The sequence below is a fragment of the Melozone crissalis genome, unplaced genomic scaffold, assembly GCF_028551555.1.
Source record: "Melozone crissalis strain CALT ecotype California unplaced genomic scaffold, PUWL_Pcris_2 ptg000014l_1, whole genome shotgun sequence".
NCBI lineage: Eukaryota > Metazoa > Chordata > Aves > Passeriformes > Passerellidae > Melozone > Melozone crissalis.
Window position 1 is genome coordinate 1,431,930 of NW_026535792.1, and position 20,232 is coordinate 1,452,161.

General features: G+C 46.1%; 2 protein-coding genes across 2 annotated transcripts in view; both read right to left on the reverse strand.

The window, feature by feature from the left end:
- Positions 1–290: 290 nt before the first annotated feature.
- CUNH15orf61 (chromosome unknown C15orf61 homolog) lies at positions 291–2,877 on the reverse strand. The gene is made up of 2 exons (XM_054272997.1): positions 2,538–2,877; positions 291–814 (listed from the first exon to the last, which is right to left on the reverse strand). Exons 1-2 carry the CDS (start codon positions 2,875–2,877, stop codon positions 687–689), a joined length of 468 nt encoding a protein of 155 aa, XP_054128972.1. The 3' UTR covers positions 291–686.
- Positions 2,878–6,984: 4,107 nt separating this feature from the next.
- IQCH (IQ motif containing H) overlaps positions 6,985–20,232 on the reverse strand; it is a 51,637-nt gene continuing 38,389 nt past the window's right edge. The window contains exons 17-22 of the mRNA XM_054272985.1: positions 19,206–19,492; positions 13,764–13,931; positions 11,079–11,204; positions 10,486–10,547; positions 8,590–8,698; positions 6,985–7,352 (exon numbers count right to left, since the gene is read on the reverse strand). Coding sequence (XP_054128960.1) covers positions 7,251–7,352; positions 8,590–8,698; positions 10,486–10,547; positions 11,079–11,204; positions 13,764–13,931; positions 19,206–19,492 — 854 coding nt within the window. The 3' untranslated portion in view covers positions 6,985–7,250. The remainder of the gene's footprint in view (positions 7,353–8,589; positions 8,699–10,485; positions 10,548–11,078; positions 11,205–13,763; positions 13,932–19,205; positions 19,493–20,232) is intronic.

A 20,232-nucleotide genomic window follows, 5' to 3' on the forward strand; every position in this document is an offset into this window, starting at 1 on the left:
TATTGAGATATTCTTGGAGTATTCTTCTCATTCTCCCCATTAATTAAAAGCACCAGCCATTTGTGAATTAGCACAGGGAGCTAAATCTTCTACATCACTTAGATTTTGTACTTACCTATAAAGCAATCAAAAGAAAAATAACACGTATCTGGAGCTCAAGAATTGCAAAAGATACAAGCACCAAATGTAGTTTGGACATTTTATTTAAATATCATTTCAAGAAATGTAATACAGCAGGTGATGGTGACCACTCAGTGCCAAGGATTTATTCAGACACAGTTACACCTGTGACAATTAATTCAATATGAAATACCTAGACAGGATCTACACCTGAGCAGCTTTATCTTTTCAGGGACATTCTGGAAATGTCAGGGCATTCACAGTTTCCTTGCTCACAGGCTACAATTCAGTTCTCTAAGTTGATAAATGCAGTTCTTTAATAAAATGATCACAAGTTTGTGCAGCAGCACCAGTCCCTGAGCTCCAGACACACCCTCAGAAATTCTAATTCTTCAACCTCACACCTCTGCACAAATAAATCTCTCACAACCAAAAAGTCCAGGCAGCTTCCTGAAACAGCACACCGAGTATGAGAACACAGTATAAACCCCAATTTTTTAAGGTTTTTTTTGTCAAAGGCAGCAGATATTTGTAGCCCAGAACCCACCAGAGGACAGCTATTCAGCTCAGTACATGGCTCCTTCATCTTCTTTATTTAGAAAATAAATGGTGACGGGGCCATGGCTGGTGTGAACAGTCTCTGTGACACGGGCAAAGAACCAGGAGCCAATTCCATACAGCAACGTTGGGATGCCTGAGGAGAGATAAAAACACATTACACACACACAGTGAAATCCTAACTGCAATTTCAGAGCAAGGAATGGTGCTCCAAATGAACTGACAGGGAAAGTACCTCTGGAAAAGCTGCCTTAGAAATATTTTGTCTTTATTTAAATGCAGCCATCAGTGCTCAACACCTTTCCTGTTGGCACGAGGCAGGAAGCATGAAAATGCAGGAATTATTAGAAAAAGAAATCAGGAGGAGGAGAACATGAAAGAAGCAAAACATTGCCATGTACATGTGACTTCTACTGATTATATATATATATTTATATTTATATCTTCAAATACTAAACCCAAACTCCCAGAATATCCACTTAAGTTATTGGGGTCTATGTCAGAGCAGAAATTTAAAAAATAGGCAGCGAATCCATAGATCAACATGAAGCTGCTCTGGGGAAAATCAGTCAAAAACTACCAGCTCCAACAGAACTGTAATGGGCAAAAAGGTTTTTTAATATATATATATATTTAAAGTGACATGTTTTAGCCTTGCCAATTTATCCCTCTATTAGAGAAATTATTCTGTTTGTTACAGGGGAAAAAACAGAGCTGGATTAAGGCCCTGAGTTCAGAAACACCAAATTTAACATGCTTAAAGCTAAGTGCTTAAGCAGGATTCTGAGGGAAATAAATTGCCTTTTAAATCATGTTTTCCAATCATTTAAGTATGAAACATGAAGGGTAGTTGTGAGAAAAACAAAGGTGTGAGTGGGCGGAAGGAAAAAGAAAATCAGATTTAAAGGTGCTATTAAGAAATCAATCTTTGTGATTATATTTCCTCACTACATCAGCCTGGAAAGGTCAGAAAATTAAGAGCAGCAGACACGTTTTGAAAAAGTCACTGAAGGCTTGTGAAAAAAAAAGGAAATTTTAAGAAATTAAATATGAAAATAAAGAATGCATGAAATGTTATGGCACTGGCACTGTCAATGCTGGCATTCAAATAAGCATTGAATCTGCAGCCAAAGTTCTGGAATAATATACTTCAAAACTTAACTATATCTACTTTTATATTAATAAGGTGCTAATAAAGCCTTTTATTACAAGGGTTTCTATTCCAGCTGCACGTTAGGATCCAAGCAGCCTGACCATCCCTGCACCAGACACTGCCTGCATGAGCTTGGCTCCAGAATTGCTCAGAGGACAAAGTTCCTCCCGGCGCTCGGATTTCCAGCTGGAAAACGCTCCCTGCCAAAGGCGAGAGCGGCTGAAACCCCAACAGCGCGGTGTGTGCCTGTCACAGGGGTCAGAGCCACACCAGCCCGGCCGAACCCCCGCCAGGGCCGGGTTACGGCTCTGCCCTGCCCGAGCACACGGCTCCGAATGCCGGGAGAGGGACAGAGGGGACGGAAAGGAGAGGGAGAGAAGAGAAGGAGAGGGAACGGAGAGAAGGGGAGGGAGAGCGGGAAAGAGAGGAGAGGAGTAAGGAGAAAGGGCGAGGGGGAAAGAGACGGAGGAGAGGGGAAAGGAGAAAAAGAGAGGACAGGAGAGAAAGAGAGGAACGGGGAAAAGAGAGGAGAAGGTGAGGGACAGGAAAAGAGAGGAGAAACTGAGGGACAGGGGAAAGAGAGGAGAAGGTGAGCAAAGACAGAGAGAAAGAAAAAGAGAAGGAAAAGGAGACGGAGAGGGAGTGGAGCTGCCCGGTGCGAGCCGCGGTCCCGTCCCCCTCAGGCCGCCCCTCAGGCCGGACTCACCGGCGTTGAGCACCTTGAGGGCGGTGAAGAAGGCGTCCTGCAGCGCCAGGTCCTGCGGCGCGGCACGGGAGCAGTGGTACTTGATGAAGGGGAAGCAGCCGGTGCGCAGCACCAGGTAGTTGGCGCCGTCCACGGGCCAGTTGAAGTGCGAGAGGCCGAACTGGTCGTTGTGCACCGCGCTGTACTTGACGCAGAAGGAGGTCCAGTGGGGCAGGCGGCGCTGCCGCAGGTGCTGGCTCAGCACCTCGGAGGCGGCGGGCCGGGCCGAGGACGGAGCATGGCCCCGCCACAGCAGCAGCGCCACGGCCGCGCCGTGCAGCCGCCGCAGCAGCGCCCGCATCCCGCGGGGCTCCGCGCCTGCGCCCGCAGCGCGCCTGCGCCGCCCGGGGGCGGCAACCGAGCGGGCACGGAGCGGGAATGGAACGGGAACGGAGCGGGAATCGCCCGGGAATTGAGAGAGAACGGAGCGGGACAGCGGTCCGGGAATCGCCCGGGAATGGAGAGGGAATAGCCCCGGAAACAGAGCGGGACAGCGGCCCAGGAATTGAACTGGAATCCCTCTGGTCTGGGCCCCTCGTTCGGGAAGGTCACTGAGAGGCTGGAGCGTGTCCAGGGCAGGGAACGCAGCTGGGAAGGGGCTGGAGCCCCAGGAGAGGCTGAGGGAGCTGGGAAGGGGCTCAGCCTGGAAAAAAAGGGGGATCGGGGGGACCTTGTGGCTCTGCACAGCTCCTGCCAGGAGGGCACAGCCAGGGGGTCGGGCTGGGAACAGGGACAGGAGGAGAGGGAACGGCATCAGGCTGGGTCAGGGCAGCTCAGGCTGGACATTGGGAGGAATTTCTTCCCAGAAAGGCGGATTAGACATTGGAGCTGCCCAGGGAAGGTTGCAATGCCCATCCCTGGAGGTGTCCCAGGAATTCCTGGGGGTGCCCCTCAGGGCTCTGGGCTGGGCACAAGGTGGGGATGGGCACAGCTGGGACTGGGTGACCCTGGAGGGCCTTTCCAGCCTCAGCGATCCCGGGGTTCCGTGACAGACACACCGAGACCGCGCTGGAGCTGCCCGTGCTGAGGGGATGGACCACCCTGAGCCCCACAGTGGGAGCATCACCAAGAAATGGACGATCGCGTTTTTAGAGAGGTTTTGTTGACACTGATGCTGAGGGAGCACCTGCAGCACCACCCAGGCTCAGGAGTGTATCCAGGTTTACCTGGCAGACCTCCCTAAAAACCTTCAAGTGTCAGACCCCTCCAAAGAAATATTTTAAAATCACAGCCTATATTCCATTTTTCTAATTAAAAGCTAAGGTTTTAAACCATTTAACATTCTATTTGAGAGGGAGGGAAACGTCCAGAAAACTGAGAAATGCAAACAGATTTTTTCTTTCAATAATTGCAAGCAATATCTCAAACTCAGCAATCTTAGACCATGGAGCTATCCAGTATGATCATGCTAATTAATCAGTTACTACCCAACAACATGCCCTGATTATTTACTGTACTACATGTGTGTACAACAAGTAATTATTAATCATCACCAGCAACAAATTTCCCCTTCAAGTTCACCTCCCTGTAATTAATAGAGCATATAGTTTAGCTCTAATATCTTTCTTTAGTGGTGGCTGAGGATAGAAAAGTTGGAATGTGGTACTGTGCTGAAGGGTTGAAATAAAGTATTGAACCTTAAAAGTGATACAATGCTGTTGTGTTTCATTAATTACATTAATGAAGGTTGTCAATTATTTTAGTTCTTAATCTTTTGTTCTTCATCAATATAACAAATACTGCAGTCTAAAATGAAATGCAGAGGATCTGTACAATGTAACGGGGTCCCTCAGAGCTACAGTATCCCATTGTTAAATGGATTTTATATGAAGTGTTAAGGATAGCCTTAAAAATGCAGGGATTTGTTACCTTAATCTAGAGGGAAGGTGGTGATTTCTCCTGATCCCGAGGTACTGGAGATCTTCCAAGAAAGAGGGAGGGTGAACATTTCATTTCAGAAGACATCTGGAAAGTGGTTGAGTTGATAGACTGCTTTTTTTTTTTTTTTTTTTTTTTTTTTTTTCTGTGCTCAGAGTTGGCATTCTAAATGTGGAAATGTGGGCTAAAAGCTTTTTTTATTTCTTTTACCCAGGGCTTTAAACCCAACTACCTAAAACAGGAGACCCAGTTTCCAGTCTCATCAGCTCCAGGTAGCTCTTTCAGGAGAATGACCTGCTCTGTGCTGCACTGAATTCTGGCTCAAACAAAAGTGCTGCCAGTTAAACAACATCTCCATTTCCAGCTCTGACTCCTGGGGAGCACAAATCCTTTATTTTAATTGTCTGCATCCTCTGCAGTTGCTGCCAAACCTGCTGGCCCTCACCTGCTTCCACGAGCATTCCTGCACTCCCTGCAGCTGAGCAGCCAGCTCCAGCTTTTGCCCAAACCTGGCGTTTTTTGGGGCAGTTTCTGATGGAGCCAGCTCCAGCTTTTGCCCAAACCTGGCATTTTTTGGGGCAGTTTCTGATGGAGCCAGCTCCAGCTTTTGCCCAAACCTGGCATTTTTTGGGGCAGTTTCTGATGGGAAGCCACACTTGGGCCACCTTTAATCTTTTGCTTCACACTTGTTCTGTTTTCTTCCCATCCATTTCACGTTCTGAAATTCAATCTACAGTTCAACAACTCTATTACTCTATTAATGAGTGGGAATAAATAATCCAGTAGTGTGAGCAGAATATATTCCTGACTTTTTAACAACATTATAATTTCATTTTAAATCTGCAGCATTGCTAAAAACCACATTTTTGGCACCAGCAGCATGGGAGCTGGGTGTGAGAGACTGCAGAGCAGTTTTCAATCCTTCCATCAGCTCAAGGCTCAGAAGTGTTAGTAGTAATTAAAAACTTTCTTTTCCCCCCCCTCAAAATACATTTCACACTTTGCACACGCTGTGAAATCCCTCTCACCACGGGAACTTTCAGGTCACTTGTTTCCTGCAAACACAGGTACAGTTTTCTTTTGTCAGGGCAGAACAAAGGCAGAAGGAAGTGCAGGTTCCATTCCCTCCCAGGACACTGCAGTCTATCAAGTGCCAGTGAACTAATGAGCCTCTCAGACCTTATGTTGTTCTGGCTTGGATCAAGGCTTCCTTTTCCTTAACCCTTTGCAAACCAGCTCAAGGGCAGCTAAATTCCACCTTGGCAAAGTCTCTGTGGGCTATCCAAACCCAGCACCACACTGATGTAAAACAGCAATAAAACCAGGAGTTAAAAATGCTCCTGTGGGTTTTTATTTGAAGCAGTAACCAGCATTTATGCAAATGTTTTCATCAGCAATGAATTCATTCTGTGATCAAAGTGGAAGAGGAAAAAACTCCACAGAAAATAATGTGTCATGCTGAGGGATCAAAGATTTGCTGTCAGGAAAACTGGGGGCTGATCTCGTGCAACTGCTTGGTCTTTTTTAGTATTTGTGTTAAAACTGGTTTTGCCTGAGCTTTTTGGGAACTAATCCCAAGGATATTTGCCATTCCTAGGATAAAAGCTCCATGCAGTGAGATCTGCTTTTCCTTAGTAAAATGTGGAATGTGTTGTCTGGGATATTAAAGATTTGATGGATAAAGATGATTTTACAAATATGATGTTGTCCTTTAACAACAGTGCACAGCAGTTGTGACCAAAAGGGTCACCAGTGTCCAAAATACAGATAGAGAGACCTGCAAAAGTCATGGAATTCTGGGAATCACAGTGCAAGGAGAATTCTATTGATGAATTAGTGCTATTACTGTTCTTTTTGATAATTTGAAAATGACCACGAAAGAACTGCTGCAAAAGTCTTTAGATAACAGAAAAAGCAGCACAACAATAGAGATGGCTCTGCAGAGGAATGTGGGTTGCTGGGATTACTGTTGAAGTGGGGTTTAAATTAAAGCATTTATAGGCAAAAGAACCATGGAATAGTTCGGATTGGAAGGAACCTTAAAAATCCTCCAGATCCATCCCCCCTGCCATGGCAGGGACACCTTCCACCATCCCAGGTGCTCCCAGCCCCATCCAGCCTGGGCACTGCTGGGATCCAGGGGCAGCCCCAGCTGCTCTGGGCACCTGTGCCAGGGCTGCCCACCCTCACAGGGAGAGATTCCTTCCTGATACCCCAGCTAACCCAAATCTCCTTCAGCTTGAAGCCATTCCCTCTTGTGCTGGCACCCCAGGTCCTCCTGAGGGGTCTCTCTCCATCTTCAGGGCCACCCTGAGCTCACCCAGAGCTTCTGCTGTGCAGGTGAGCCATGAACCATGCCAGCTGTGCCAGCCTTCCCTCCCTGCAGAGCTCCTCCATCCCTCTGCCCATCCTGGAGCCTCTGCACCCCTTTCATTCAGTGCTCAGTATTTCAGCCTGTTGGAAGGGGAATTTGGGCTCCCAGGGCTCTTTTCAGTGCATGTGCTCCCCCTGCTCAGTCAGTGACAAAGGCAGCACGACCCCATTAATGAGATTTTTAACCCACGTGCTGAACTCCAGGAATGCCAACAGGGACATGAGGAGCATTGGGATGATCCTGTGCTTTCCAGCCAGAAAGGTGGGATGTTCCCAGTGCCACAGGCAGCAGCCACAGAGATTTTCTGTCTCAGTTAATGCTACTTCACACACCAGCTCAGAAGGAAAACCAAACCTGTTCTTACAGATGAGGAAGCATTTCCAGAAGCATAAGGAATGAGGCACTTGAACATTTTCTGTTAACTATTCCTTCAGAGCATCTGCTTGCCAAGGTTGCTCTTCTTCCAATCTCAGTTTGTTTTCTGCTGTAACTCCTAGAATTGCTTCAATATCTCGAATTGCCATCTGTAACAGATTCCAGGAATACAAGTTATTTAATGGGCATTATAATGGAATCCAGCAGCCAGGGTGCACAGCTGGCAGTGCCTGCCTTGAAGAGGTAACAGGGTTACACAGGACAGGATGCACCAATTACATTTAATATTACTTTGGAGACACTGGGGGAAATTATTAGTAAATATGTACAAATCCCAGGTAAATAAAAATACAATTTGTACTCCTAATTAACTAACAGGTGTTTTATTTCACATATGTTCATGCACAATGGAGAAAACTTCTCTGTTTTATTTTTCCTCAGTGGTTGCTTTTCATTCCCTCATATTGAAAAATGAGATTTTTTTGTTGTTGTTGTTGTTTATTCTGTAACATGTTGAAATTTAATTATGTCTTCCCCAAAATCTGTCATTTCACACTCTACTGGAAAATCCAGTCAGGGTGGAAAGAAATCTGCTATAAATTATGTGACATGACTGAAGATACAAATCTAACACAGCGTTCCCCTTCACCTTTCACAAAACACACACAGCATCTTGGAAAGTTTTTATAAAGTTAAAGCAAAAGGAGCTCCCTGTGGGCAGCTGAGCAATTCTGTGGGACCAAAAGCAGCTTTGTGAGGAGGGCCTGTCCAAGGGCATGGGGTTGGGTTGGAGATTCTTTGCTGGTTTTGGCTGCAGGGTGGGGGAACCTCCCCAGGCTGAGCCCCTGAGCTTTGTCCTCCTCCCCTGGAGCATCCAGGGATGGGCACCTTCCAACAGCACAGAAAATTGGGAACAAAATCCACCTGGAAAGGGATGGCAGGGTGAGGGCGGGAAGGAATGGATTAGTGGCTGCCTCTTAAAAAGAAATGAGTGTTAATAATCCAAGCAGTTATTACCAACTGAGAGATTTGTTTCTAATTTAAGATTCTTACCTTGATGGTGTCCCTTTAAAATAAAGCAGGCAATTGTGACAGAACTGTGTGAGGCAGTGCCAACAGCTCCTTTGCTCTTCCAAAGGGCACTCAGGAGCATTAGATTACAAATAATTTCACTCTCAAGGATGTCTCTTTTCAAAGAAAAAGTTTCAAACTTAAATTTAACTAACGGGTTCCGTGGGAGACCCACTACACTGACCCAGACACTGTAAACCACACACAGGCAGCGATAAAAAAGGAATGGTTTAGCACTTGTTTATGATCCAGCATGAGGTATTTGCAGGCCTTGTACAGAAATTAACCAGGATCGTTAGTTAATTAACACCTCACCTTAAAATTGGTCTCGCCTTGCATATTAGGTGCTGATATTTCTTGATGGATGATGAAGAGATTGCGAGCAAAGGTCAGGAGGACCCCCTGGAGATCCTCTCCGATTGTTCTGTTAATGATATCCAAACAAATGAGTTTACCAATGATTCCCTTCACATGCTTAAAAACAATCGCCCTCTCATTTGTGCCTGCCTGGTGCTGGAATTTAATGAGGATTTTCAATCTCACAAGGTGAAAATCTTCAGGGAGATATGAAAGATGAGGCTCCATTTTAACTTGTCAACGGGAAGGATTTGTGCAATAAATAATTTTTATTAATCAACTTAGCAGAAGTAAGCGGAGAGGTTTCAGCTACTCCAAGTAAAAGGTGACTGCTGAGGAAGGACTGAGGCAGCAGAACACTTGGAACACCCACATCACTTGGGAAAAACTTGCTTCAGCCTAAAATTTGGGCAAGACATTTCAGCAGGATCAACATTCCTTGGATTGCTGCGGCTTTGGGGTCTCTGGTTTCCCAGGTCTACACAGACTCCCCATACCTTAAGGAACAGGGAATTTCACTGAGGAATAACGTGCCTCATGCACTGGAATCGACCACAGATCTCTGATGGAATAAAATGGGAAATTCTCAGACATGTTTCAGGTATTTCAGTTACTTTATAAACTCCAACTCCAACAACCTTGAAAATATTTCCCAATTAAGGCTATGAAGTTGCATTGAAAATGTGACGGCAGACAACAGGAATCCTCTTTGTTGCAAGTTGAGTTTATTTCTTCTTTCTTCTACCAAAAAATCAGATTTTCCCTTCCTGCAGAGGCTTTTTCTGTGCTGGAAGATCGTTAGCAGATCCCATTTCTGCCCTCCCTCTCCTTTTTAGTCCTTCCATGTCAGTCATGCTCTCCAGAACTCTAAACATTTTCATTGCCTCCCTCTCACAGAACAGCAGGATTTCTTCCAGCATCTCCCAGGATGCACTGTTTATGTTTTTCCACAGGAAAAAGACATTGTTTAATTCACAGATCCTGCTCCCAAAACCTCCTTGTTCCTCATATTCATTACTTCTCTCTAAATGTAATTTCTTCCACCTGGTTCTAGCCAAACCTAATTCTATTTCTCATATTGTTCCTTCAATTTGTGGAGATCATTTTGAATTCCGTTCCTGCCCTCCAGAACACTTGCAGGCACATCCAGCACTTGAAGAAGCTGTTTTGTTATCCAGGTCATTAATGAAATAGCTGCAGCACCAAAGGAATACAGAACAGGCTGAGAGCACAACGCTGCAGCTCCTCCCTCATCACAGCCCATTTGGGCAGGAAACTTGGGCAAGAACAATGTAAAAAGGCATCAAACTTCACCCTCCTTTGCCTCCTGGAAGTCAGGCCTTTATTAATGTTGTTTGTAGGAGTAAGGCTGTGCTGATCCATGGCAGGGATTGCTCCAGAAGGGAATTCCAGCAGCTCTCCTGAAGCCAATTCCAGCAGCTCCTGAGCCTGCAGTGCCACCAGCCCTGGCTCAGCACAGCCCTGGCCTTTCTTTATTGCTGAAATGCTGAAATGCACCCTAAAACTGCCCCAAAAGGCCAGTCCTGGGAGAGGTCAGGGCCCTTTTCACTGGCCTTTGTCACTCTCTGCACACCCAGGGTGTCCCCAGCTGTTTGTCACCCTGGGTTAGGGACAGTCACACTTCCATCATTCCCAGACTGTGTCCCTGAGTGTCCCCAGCTCTTTGTCACCCTGGGTTAGGGACATTCCCCACATCATTCCCAGGCTGTGTCCCTGAGTGTCCCCAGCTGTTTGTCACCCTGGGTTAGGGACATTCCCCACATCATTCCCAGGCTGTGTCCCTGAGTGTCCCCAGCTCTTTGTCACCCTGGGTTAGGGACACTCCACACTTACATCATTCCCAGGCTGTGTCGCTTCTGGTCTTCATACAACACAAAAACTGTTCCCTGTTTTTCCTGTAAATTGAGACAAAATTGCTTTATTTATTCCTCAATTAGTGGGAATTGTAATAAATGTGTCACAGTAAATACACACCCAAACTAAGGAGGGCTGGTTTGGGATTGTGTGTAAGGAATTCTTGCTCAGTTTAAATAGATTATTGTTTTAACTTATTGTAGAGAATACAATAAATGCAGCAGTCTATTTCACAGCAAATATTTGGGTTTCAAAGCAGTAAGGGATGGTCAAAAGTATCTTAAAAATTATCTTATATTGGTATTTTTATCAAGAAGCAAGTTAACCCCTAAAAGTCTTACATACACTTAAATTGGAAGAAAGTTAGGTTTATGTGGCACTTGAGGACTTGGTTTAGTGGTGAACTTGGGGGTGGTGGGTTGATGGCTGGATGATGTTAGAAGCCTTTTTCAACCCTAACAATTCCACGATTTATGACTTACATTGCTAGAAGTGGTTTTATCATAAAAGACTTTACAAACAAAAATTCTGCAGGAGGAACATCACATTTGTCTCATGCTTCCAGTTCTTACCTGGGGGTCAAATCCAATGCCCTGAGCTTTGCAGGTGTGCAGGAGGAGGCTGTAGGAGATCCCTGAGAGGCCGCAATGCCTCAGCTGGCTGCTGGCCACGGCACACCGGGGGCTGCTGGGGGCAGGCTGCAGAGAACAGCAGCATTGCTCACTGTCACACCAGCTCGGGGCAGGGTCCAACTGCTGAGTGCTGCATTACTGGCTTTGCACCCAGGACTCCTCATTTTCACCATTTATATCAGAACCCAACAGCCGAGTGCTGAATTACTGGCTTTGCACCCAGGACTCCTCATTTTCACACCTTTTATATCAGAACCCAACAGCTGAGTGCGGAATTACTGACTGTTCACCCAGGATTCCTCATTTTCACCATTTTTGTCAGAACCCAACAGCTGAATGCTGAATTACTGGCTTTGCACCCAGGATTCCTCATTTTCACACCTTTTATATCAGAACCCAACAGCTAAAATGCTAAACTATTGACTGTTCACAAGGGATGGAGGGACAGGACAAGAAATGGCTTCAGACTGATTGGGTGGGGTTAGGTGGGACATTGGGAACAAAGTGTTCCCTGGAAGGGAATTCCCAGAGCAGCTGGGGCTGCCCCTGGATCCCTGGAGTGTCCAAGGCCAGGTTGGATGGGCTTGGAGCAGCCTGGGACAATGGAAGGTGTCCCTGCCATGGCAGGGGTGGGATGGGATGAGCTTAAAGTTCCCTTCCAACCCAAACCATGCTGGATCCTGTCATTCCATAAATGGCTTTTTGCCAGTGAACTCAGCGTGGAGTAAGGCTCCATTTGGAGGAATTCCTGTTCCTCACAGGCTCTGCTGGACTCAGACATTTCCATGAGCCCCTGTTTGATAGCTCAGATCCACAGAATTGCTCCATGAAGCACATTTTGGTGTTTTCACAGCTTCAGTGGTCACTGAGCTCTGCGAGAGCACTGAATCCAGCTTGGCCTTGGACATTCCAGGGATCCAGGGGCAGCCACAGCCGCTCTGGGCACCTGCCCACCCTCACAGGGAGGAATTTATTCCCAATATTTATTCTCACCTGACCCTGCCCTCTCTCCCCCTTGGATTAAGGTTGGTGCTGTATCAAGTTTAAACTCTCACCAGTGCCAGAAGAACAGAGATGTTGCTCTGAGGAGCTCTGAGCAGAGCTGTTCCAAACCAGGGCTTTCCTGGTGGTATTTTTAATGTCCCTGGGAGCAGGGACACTGCACACCAAAGCCTGTAATTTACAGTATTTCCCCTAAAATTATATTTGTTTTGACATTGACTCATTTAAGTTGACAGAGCTGAAATCCTGATCTAATACATCTCTGCCTGAAAATTAATCATGTTTATAATATTCCGAGAATTAATAACACCCATTGCTCAAGTCATTAACTTAAAAAAGGAGCTTCCAAAATCTGTTTCTCTGCAGTAGGGGACCACAAATAAATGAATGCTTGATAAAATAATCCAAGCAGCAGTTTAACAAGCGTAAACTTGAATGTGGCTGCAATAACACAGAACTATTGTTTAAGGGTTGGCATCAGGTTGATGAGGTGCTTATTTCAGCTACAAAGCATGCATACACATGCATAATGAACTGCAGGATGAATTATTAATGTGTTGCTTATTTAGCCTCATCTGTCTAGAAGATAATGTATCCTAACTATAATGAGTGATTGGTTTTGTACATAATTACAGGAGCAGCAGTATCTAGGAAATTTGTTCTTTCAAAGAAGGAGTTCTAAAAATAAAATCCCTGCACAAACTGCAGGGCTGCTCCATTTTATCAAAATCAGCCCTACCAGCATGGAGAATATCTAATAAATTAAAAGGGACAGAATCATTATTAACATCATAATTTTACACAAAGTGTTTTACTTAATCATTCATTACAGATCATGTGCAGTAAAAACATTTGTCTCTTGGTTTGTTTCTTTTTCTCTTTTCCTGGGAGACTGGAGTCTTGTAGTTAACTCTTCAGGAGATAAAAATCTCAGAAATACAGAAAGAATTAAAAATAAAGCATATAATAATAACAATTTATGTTAATTCTGACAGAATTTTAATTAAAAAAAAGTTGCTACTTGATTACTTTTCATTTCTAAAACTTGGACTACTGGGACTAATCAGATCTAATTTACTTCTCTCCAACTAAAAGTGGTTGCTTGACGAGAACAATGGATCAAGAGCTCGTTAACCTCTAAATTACAGCTCCATGACATTTTTGGAATGGTGATACATTCCCTCCTCTACGGATGGAAAAAAGGGAGCTGTGAATCTTCTGTCAAAATACAGCAAACAGCTTTTGTTGTCTGTCCATATGTGTATGTACACAGACAGACACTTCCTTATGCTGGCTTTTCTAAAGACCTTTCTTCCCATTTTATAGAACCCCGGAATATTTGGGTAGGAAGGGACCTTGAAGCTGATCCCATCCCACCCCTGCCATGGGCAGGGACACCTGGGGCATCCCAGGGTGCTCCAAGCCCTGTCCAGCCTGGCCTTGGGATGGGATTGTTCCCCTTTAACTCCCACTGTGCTGTTAGCCATGGCTTCATTAACCTGGTAAACTCCAAGAGCAGCAGTGTAAAACCTGAATTGGTTTTAGCAGATTCAGCTCCTCTGGAACAGAACATGAACTGGGAGTTCCATAAATGGTTGTATTTAGGAGCACATCACTGCTTACAGGTTTTGTCCCCTCGTGCTGGACCCCTTGGCCTTGGCTCTCCTTTGCTCCCAGAGGTGCTTGCAGGATGCTGGAGCCACAATCCACATTTCCATCTGTCAGGTACACCAGGAGCTGACTCAGGGCCAGCTGGTCACTGTAGCCAAGGTCAAGGTCTGTTGCCCACACCTAATCAAAAACAAAGAAGGGCATTCAAATAAATTAAAACGAACAACAAGAAGAGTAAAATTCAGCAATTGTGAAGGAACATCTCTGCCTGGTTTTGTCCTGTGTGCTGGCATTCTGGTGCTGGGGCAGGGTTGGCAGTGATGGAGATGTGAGGAAGGAATTCCTGGCTGTGAGGGTGGGCAGGCCCTGGCACAGGTGCCCAGAGCAGCTGTGGCTGCCCCTGCATCCCTGGAATGTCCCAGGCCAGGCTGGACATTGGGCTTGGAGCAGCCTGGGACAGTGGGAGGTGTCCCTGCCATGGCAGGGGTGGCACTGGGTGGGCTTTAGGGTCCTTTCCCACCCAAACCATTCTGGGATTCTGGGATTCCACAAACCACTTCCAAACAGAACAGGCAGAACTCTTCTGTAACTTCAGAACTAATCCTCCAGGGAGGCTGAGGGAAGCACCATGGGTTGCTTCTGCAAGGCTCCTCCACCCCAATAACCAGAGCTTGCTTTTCCCAGGGGTTTTTCCCACTTTAAAAATCCCTGTGCCGACCCTGCCAGTGAGAGATGTTCCCACACACCAAGAGCTGCCCTACAGAGGACCCCTTAAAACAAATCTCCCAGTGAACAACTCGCCTCAGCCCTGGAATGGTAAATGGACTCATTATAAGGATATTAAGGGGTCAGGCAGCCAAGGCCTCTTGGAAAAGTGGAGTTAATTTCAGAATCATATGCACAGAGTAATGCCCTTTGGATAATGGGGAATAAATCACCCCAGTAACAGTTGTTAATGTCTAACTGCCAAGTATCTGTTGCTGTATTAAATATCCTATTTGTCAACTTAAATATTTCCTGCTGCACGGTCTAAAATGCAAATTGGATGCTAATGGCTGGCTTTACTTAGTAATAGGGGAATGTTCCCCAATTATAATACTTAATTTTCTTCAATAATTTATTTTTTATCATCACTTCTGTGAGACAGGAGGAACTTTGCTGTCCATTTCTCCTTTTCCAGTGTGTGCCAACCTTTTCAATGAGCCAAATAATAATTATAAGCTATTCACATTGTGGGAGTGTTCCATTAATTTTGATAAATATTATCAACAAATCTGTGTCAATATGTCCTAGATCTTGTCTGAGCTGGGTTTTGCCCTTACAATGAAAACTTTGCCCTCAGAAAGAAGTGACAAAGCTGCATGAGGGAACCAGGGAGTGAAAATCTCAGATATCTGAGGGCTGTTCACTGGCTCTAAGTGAAGTGTTTGCTCTTATGCCAGACCCTGGTATTACACCTGACCTCAAAATCCACACCTGAAGCTTTACTGAACACAAACAGAGCTGCAGGAGGCAGCTGGACTGAAGGGGCACCATGAAAAAGGTAAAGCCAAAACATCCCTGTGACTGAAGTGAGTCCCAGAGCAAAATGCAGGGAATGGGCTGAGGATTTAACAGCAGATAAAACATTAACAAACATTCACAAAGCAGCCATCAGCAGTGGATGAATCCATTCCCCCCTCCCAGGGACCCACACAAACCCCACCAGGCGTGGGGCAGGTCCCACCTGGTCAGTGCCTACAATTCAAACAGGAGCAAACGACATTGTTTCCATTTCAGATGGAGACAAACCCCAGTAATTATTTGTGTGATGCATTTCACACCACCTAAACAAAGCCCCAGCACGCCAGGCTGGCTGCAGTGCCCAGGAGCTGCTCTGGAGCCTCTGCTCCAGGGAATGGCTCCCAAGGAAAGGGCTGGGAGAGCAGGGAAGAACAGAAAAAGCTTTCAGCAGGGCAACCTCTGTGCTGGAAATGATGAGATTGACCAAATACTGGTTTAAGGAGTTGCTGTTGCATCCAGAGGGGATTAAATCGTTTTTGTGTGTGATTTCATCATCTCAGCCCCATTTCTGCTGCTGCCTACAAAATGAAGAGTTTGGATCCACAGGGGGATGAAGGAAATGTCCATCCCCTCCCCTGCTGTAACAAAGGAGAGCTCAAAACCCCCTTAAGCTTCATGTCCTCCTCAGGTAAAGTCATTGTAATATTTTGCAGTTTCCACTATAAGGTGTGGGGAGGAGAAGGAGGAGGAGGAATAGGAGGAAGGCAAACATGGCTGGAAGCCACCTGTCCACCTCCTTCCATCCCTGAGCCCGGGGCTGAACCACCCCTGCTGGAACTCAGAGCAGCCAAATGGTCACTCCTTGGTGCCAGCTGGGATCACCCCCAAGGACTGATTGCCTGGCTCAGGGCTCTCTGAGAACACTTTGGCTGTGGCCATGTCCCCTCCTGCCCTGGACGTGTCCCAGAACATCCCTGGCGTGGGGGAGAGAGGAAGAAGCATCAGATGGCACAAGATTTTCCAGCTTTATCCTAGCAGGGGATTCCCTTTTGCCATGGAAACACAAAAATGTCCTTTAAATCCCCTTTGTGCTGCTACAGAAATGGGAGAACACAGGGCCTGGACAAGGGGTCTGGCCACATAAATCATCTCCTCCAGTAAATCAGGAGCTCTTAGAGATGACCTGTGCAAAGGTGAAGTTTAAGTAAAGAAAGAAACAATCCTCCAGATTAACAAACATCTATTATTGAGCCCATCCCCATTTTCTGAGCATACACAAAAAGGGCAGGGATGTAATTGTACACATTTATGATTGGGGGTGTCAGATCCTGACAGGATTGTATGGAAAATTAGCAGAACACATGGAGTTCTCATCTGAAATGTGGGGATTTTCAGAATTTATGTTCAGAAATTAAACTGGAACAGAATAGTCTAGAACTGATACTTGATTTTCAAAGTCCAAAGGCAGTAATTAAGATTTTAGATTGATTTAAGACTTGTTTTAGGTCAAGTGAAGCACAGAACAGATTAGGACTCTCCAGAATCCCACCAATGGAAACAAAAGGAGTTAGAAATACATCCTGCAAGACTTGCTGGCTGTTTATCCCAGGGAACATTTGCTTCCAGGGGATTCTCCTTGGGCACACACAGCTCCAGAGCCGGCGCTTTGTGCTGAAGACAGCTCCAGTGAATAAAGCCACAATTACGCTGGAATTCTTTACAGCTTCCATAAAAACGCTTCAGCGTTAGAATGTAAACTTGAGAAGGGAAGGAAACATAAATTCTTAAAGAGTTCCTAAATTACAGCTTGGCTCTCTCTGGTTTAGCTGTTTTATCTGCTCTGCTATCGACGGCTGCGTTATTGGGAAGAGCACCCGTGCTAGTTTCAAAGAAGTGCTTGAGTGATACTGTAAAAATGTCAATTAGTAAAATATTAATGCAGAGAGTGGCTTTTGTGACTTCCCAAACCTGCGGGAGGATGGATTGGGGCGGTGCTGCAGGCTCTCCTCCGGCTGCCATCTCGTGGCAGCTGCTGGCATGGGCTGGGCTCGCCCAAAAACTCCAATTTTAGGGCTCTGCCACTCCTCTGTCCTGCTGGGCGATGGTTGGTGGCAGCACTGTGGCTCTTGTTGGAAGATAGCACATAAAAATGTGTTGTTTTTTTTCTGGAGAGGATTGTTGGAATTGTCCAACCCCAGCACTTTATCCAATTTATTATTCCCTCACTGTTAGGAAAGGCTGGAGCTGTGTAAAAGCCAACAGACCTATGGAAAAGGTAGCTTAGGATCCTGCTTCTCCAAATTAATATGTAAGGAAGTGGATGTGCTAAATATTCCCAGTCAATGCAGGGGATTTATTTGGGTGCAGCTCCCAGCTGGGATCTGACAGCACTGGGCAGAATTCCACTCCCAGGGACCAAGGTTTGGCTTGGAATGATCATTGTGGAAAATAAAGAGGGAATCAGAAGGGATTCACTCTAAATGATGCACCTCCACTTCTTCCCCAAGATACTGAAAACAGCATCTCCATCACCCCCTCAGGATCAAGGCACAAACTGAAACTGAGACGGAAACAAATTCCTGAGGCAAACAGGGAATTGTGTGGAGTCCCAGCTCTCCCTGCCCCTTGGATCTTGTGGCAGCCAGGACTCTGTCTTCCCACTGAGACAACACACATTGTTCCTTATCCATCCTTTTCTCCTAGTGCTCCAAAGATCAGTATTTTATTTTCTGTAAAACACACTTGGAAAGAATTCCTGAGTATCCTGTACTTCCAGGAACTGCATCTGAGCCTCCCACCTACTGCATTCAAGGGGACCCTTGTGAAAGGAGTCAGCAAATGTTCCAAGGGCCTGATAGGATTTCTTGTTTGCCAAAAAAATGGTGCTTTCAGGAACACAAGCCTTTGTGTGATCTCTCTCTCACAAGACAGATGGCCTCATTAATTGCCTCCACATCCAGTTAAATTTAAAAACCTGTGCTTAAATAATGTTAAGGTTGTGGTACATGCTGATAAACATAGGAAATGTTAAGGTAAAAATCAGCTGGGAACAGGGAAGAAAACCAAGATGGAACAGACAGGAATTCTAAGGAGCCACAATAATCACTAAATGATTTAATGTGTCCTTGTTTGTGCCAGGAAATGTCACAACCTCAATAATCCAGGAAGCAATCCTGCATTTCAGTGACCTCCTGGCTTGAGTGGAGCAATTGGCAGAACTCCCATGGATTTCCATGGGTGAGGATGTCATCCCTTCCTCTTTTTAAAGAACTTCCCATGGAACTTGCCCAGTATGGCTCACCCAGAGTTCTGATTGCAGTGCCTGTGCACATCCATTTTGGGAGTCAAATATAGCTGGGATCTGAATTCCAGAGCTCAGAGATTACTGTGAGGGCCAGGCCCTGGCACAGGTGCCCAGAGAAGCTGTGGCAGCCTCTGGACCCCTGGAAGTGTCCAAGGCCAGGCTGGATGGGGCTTGGAGAAACCTGGGACAGTGAAAGGTGTTAAAATGAGGGGTTGGAATGAGATTATTTTTAAGGTTCCTTCCTGCCCAAACCATTCCATGATTCCATGATTATTCTGATTCTCTGGTTCACCGCAGCCACCCCCACAGTGCTGTCAGCTCCCAAAAACCTCAAAGTTCCCCAGCTCCCCACAGCCTTAAAATCCAGGGATGTTCCCTTGTACAGTCAAACACATCCTAAACACTGAGGTGAGGTCCTCAGTGAAGATTCCAGAAGAAAACAATGTCAGGAGAGTGAAAAACAAGGAGATGCCTCAGGTGCTGTTAGAATACCCCCGTGCTTCCCTCAGCTCGCATGCCCCAGAGTTTGGAAATAGTTTGTCCCAAAGGGCAGAGCTTTCTCCTGGTATTTTTTGGAGTTCCATGGGAAAGTTGGGATTTCTCAGCCTCAGGGAGACAGGGTGAGGGCCCAAACCTGCCCCACTCACCTGCTGCTGCCCCGTTTGGGGATGGGTGAAAGCCACAAAGTCCACGGAGAAGTAGCCCAGCACTCCTTTGGCTTTGCAGGCCTCCCCAACTTTCAGGCAGAGAGCCTGGAGAAGCCCAGGATCCACGGAGCGCTGTGGGATGGTGGTGCCAGAGGATCTGAGGGGCCCCTCGGCGTGGAGCTGCTCCCCAGATGCCAGCAGAGTCAGCTCCCCCGAGGGCTCGATCAGCAGATCCACCGTCAGGTTGGTGACGCTGCCCGAGCAGGGAAAGGCTTCGATCACCCCCCCTGGAATGGGACAGGAATTCCCTTGGGATCAAACCCACCACCTTCAGAGGGCACAGGATGGAGCCCCCAGCTCCAGGAGAAACAGCAAATCAATCAGAGCAAGGGGAGCAGCAGAGCCAGAATCGCGGGTCTCATGGAAGAACAAGGAGTTTAATTTGTGATTTTCATTCCCACTTCCAAAGGGGATCAGTCCCACACTGACTGGAAAACAATCCCTGGGGTGGCAGGAGAGAATCCAGCTCAGCACCAGCCCAGAACAGCTGGGAAATGCAATGTTGGGATCTGGGGGATGGCAGCTCCTGCTGGGAGCTCATCTTGGAGACTCCCATCCATGTAATGGTCTTAGCTAAGAGTCTGCCTGTGGCATTCACCCACAAGAGGAATTTGGCATGGAAATAACAATTTCCAGCTTGGTTTTCCATAGGAAAATCACCAAGGTAACTGCCTGGCACTCTGGATTTGCCTTTTCCTTGCATATAATGCCATAACCCCATTTGTTGGGATAAACAGCTATGTAATAAAATTGGTATTAGATGTGTTAAGTGGCATTATTTAAAAAGAAAAATACCTTCAAGGCTTTGATTCATCCTTGTCTCTTCCATAAAGAAATCTATATGTTAAATTTACCTCACATGTTGGAATTCCCCAAAACTCTTCCCCAAATGTGCAGCACCCAAGGATTAAGGAGTTGGTGCTTCTGGATTCAGAATCCAGGATTAATATGGACTAAAAGCTTGGAT

Excerpts from the sequence above, each read along its gene's own strand:
- CUNH15orf61 (XM_054272997.1), bottom strand. The coding sequence starts at position 2,877 with ATGCGGGCGCTGCTGCGGCGGCTGCACGGCGCGGCCGTGGCGCTGCTG. Across the intron at positions 815-2,537 it reads CCTCAAGGTGCTCAACGCCG|GCATCCCAACGTTGCTGTAT; the intron begins GTGAGTCCGGCC and ends ATCTCTCCTCAG.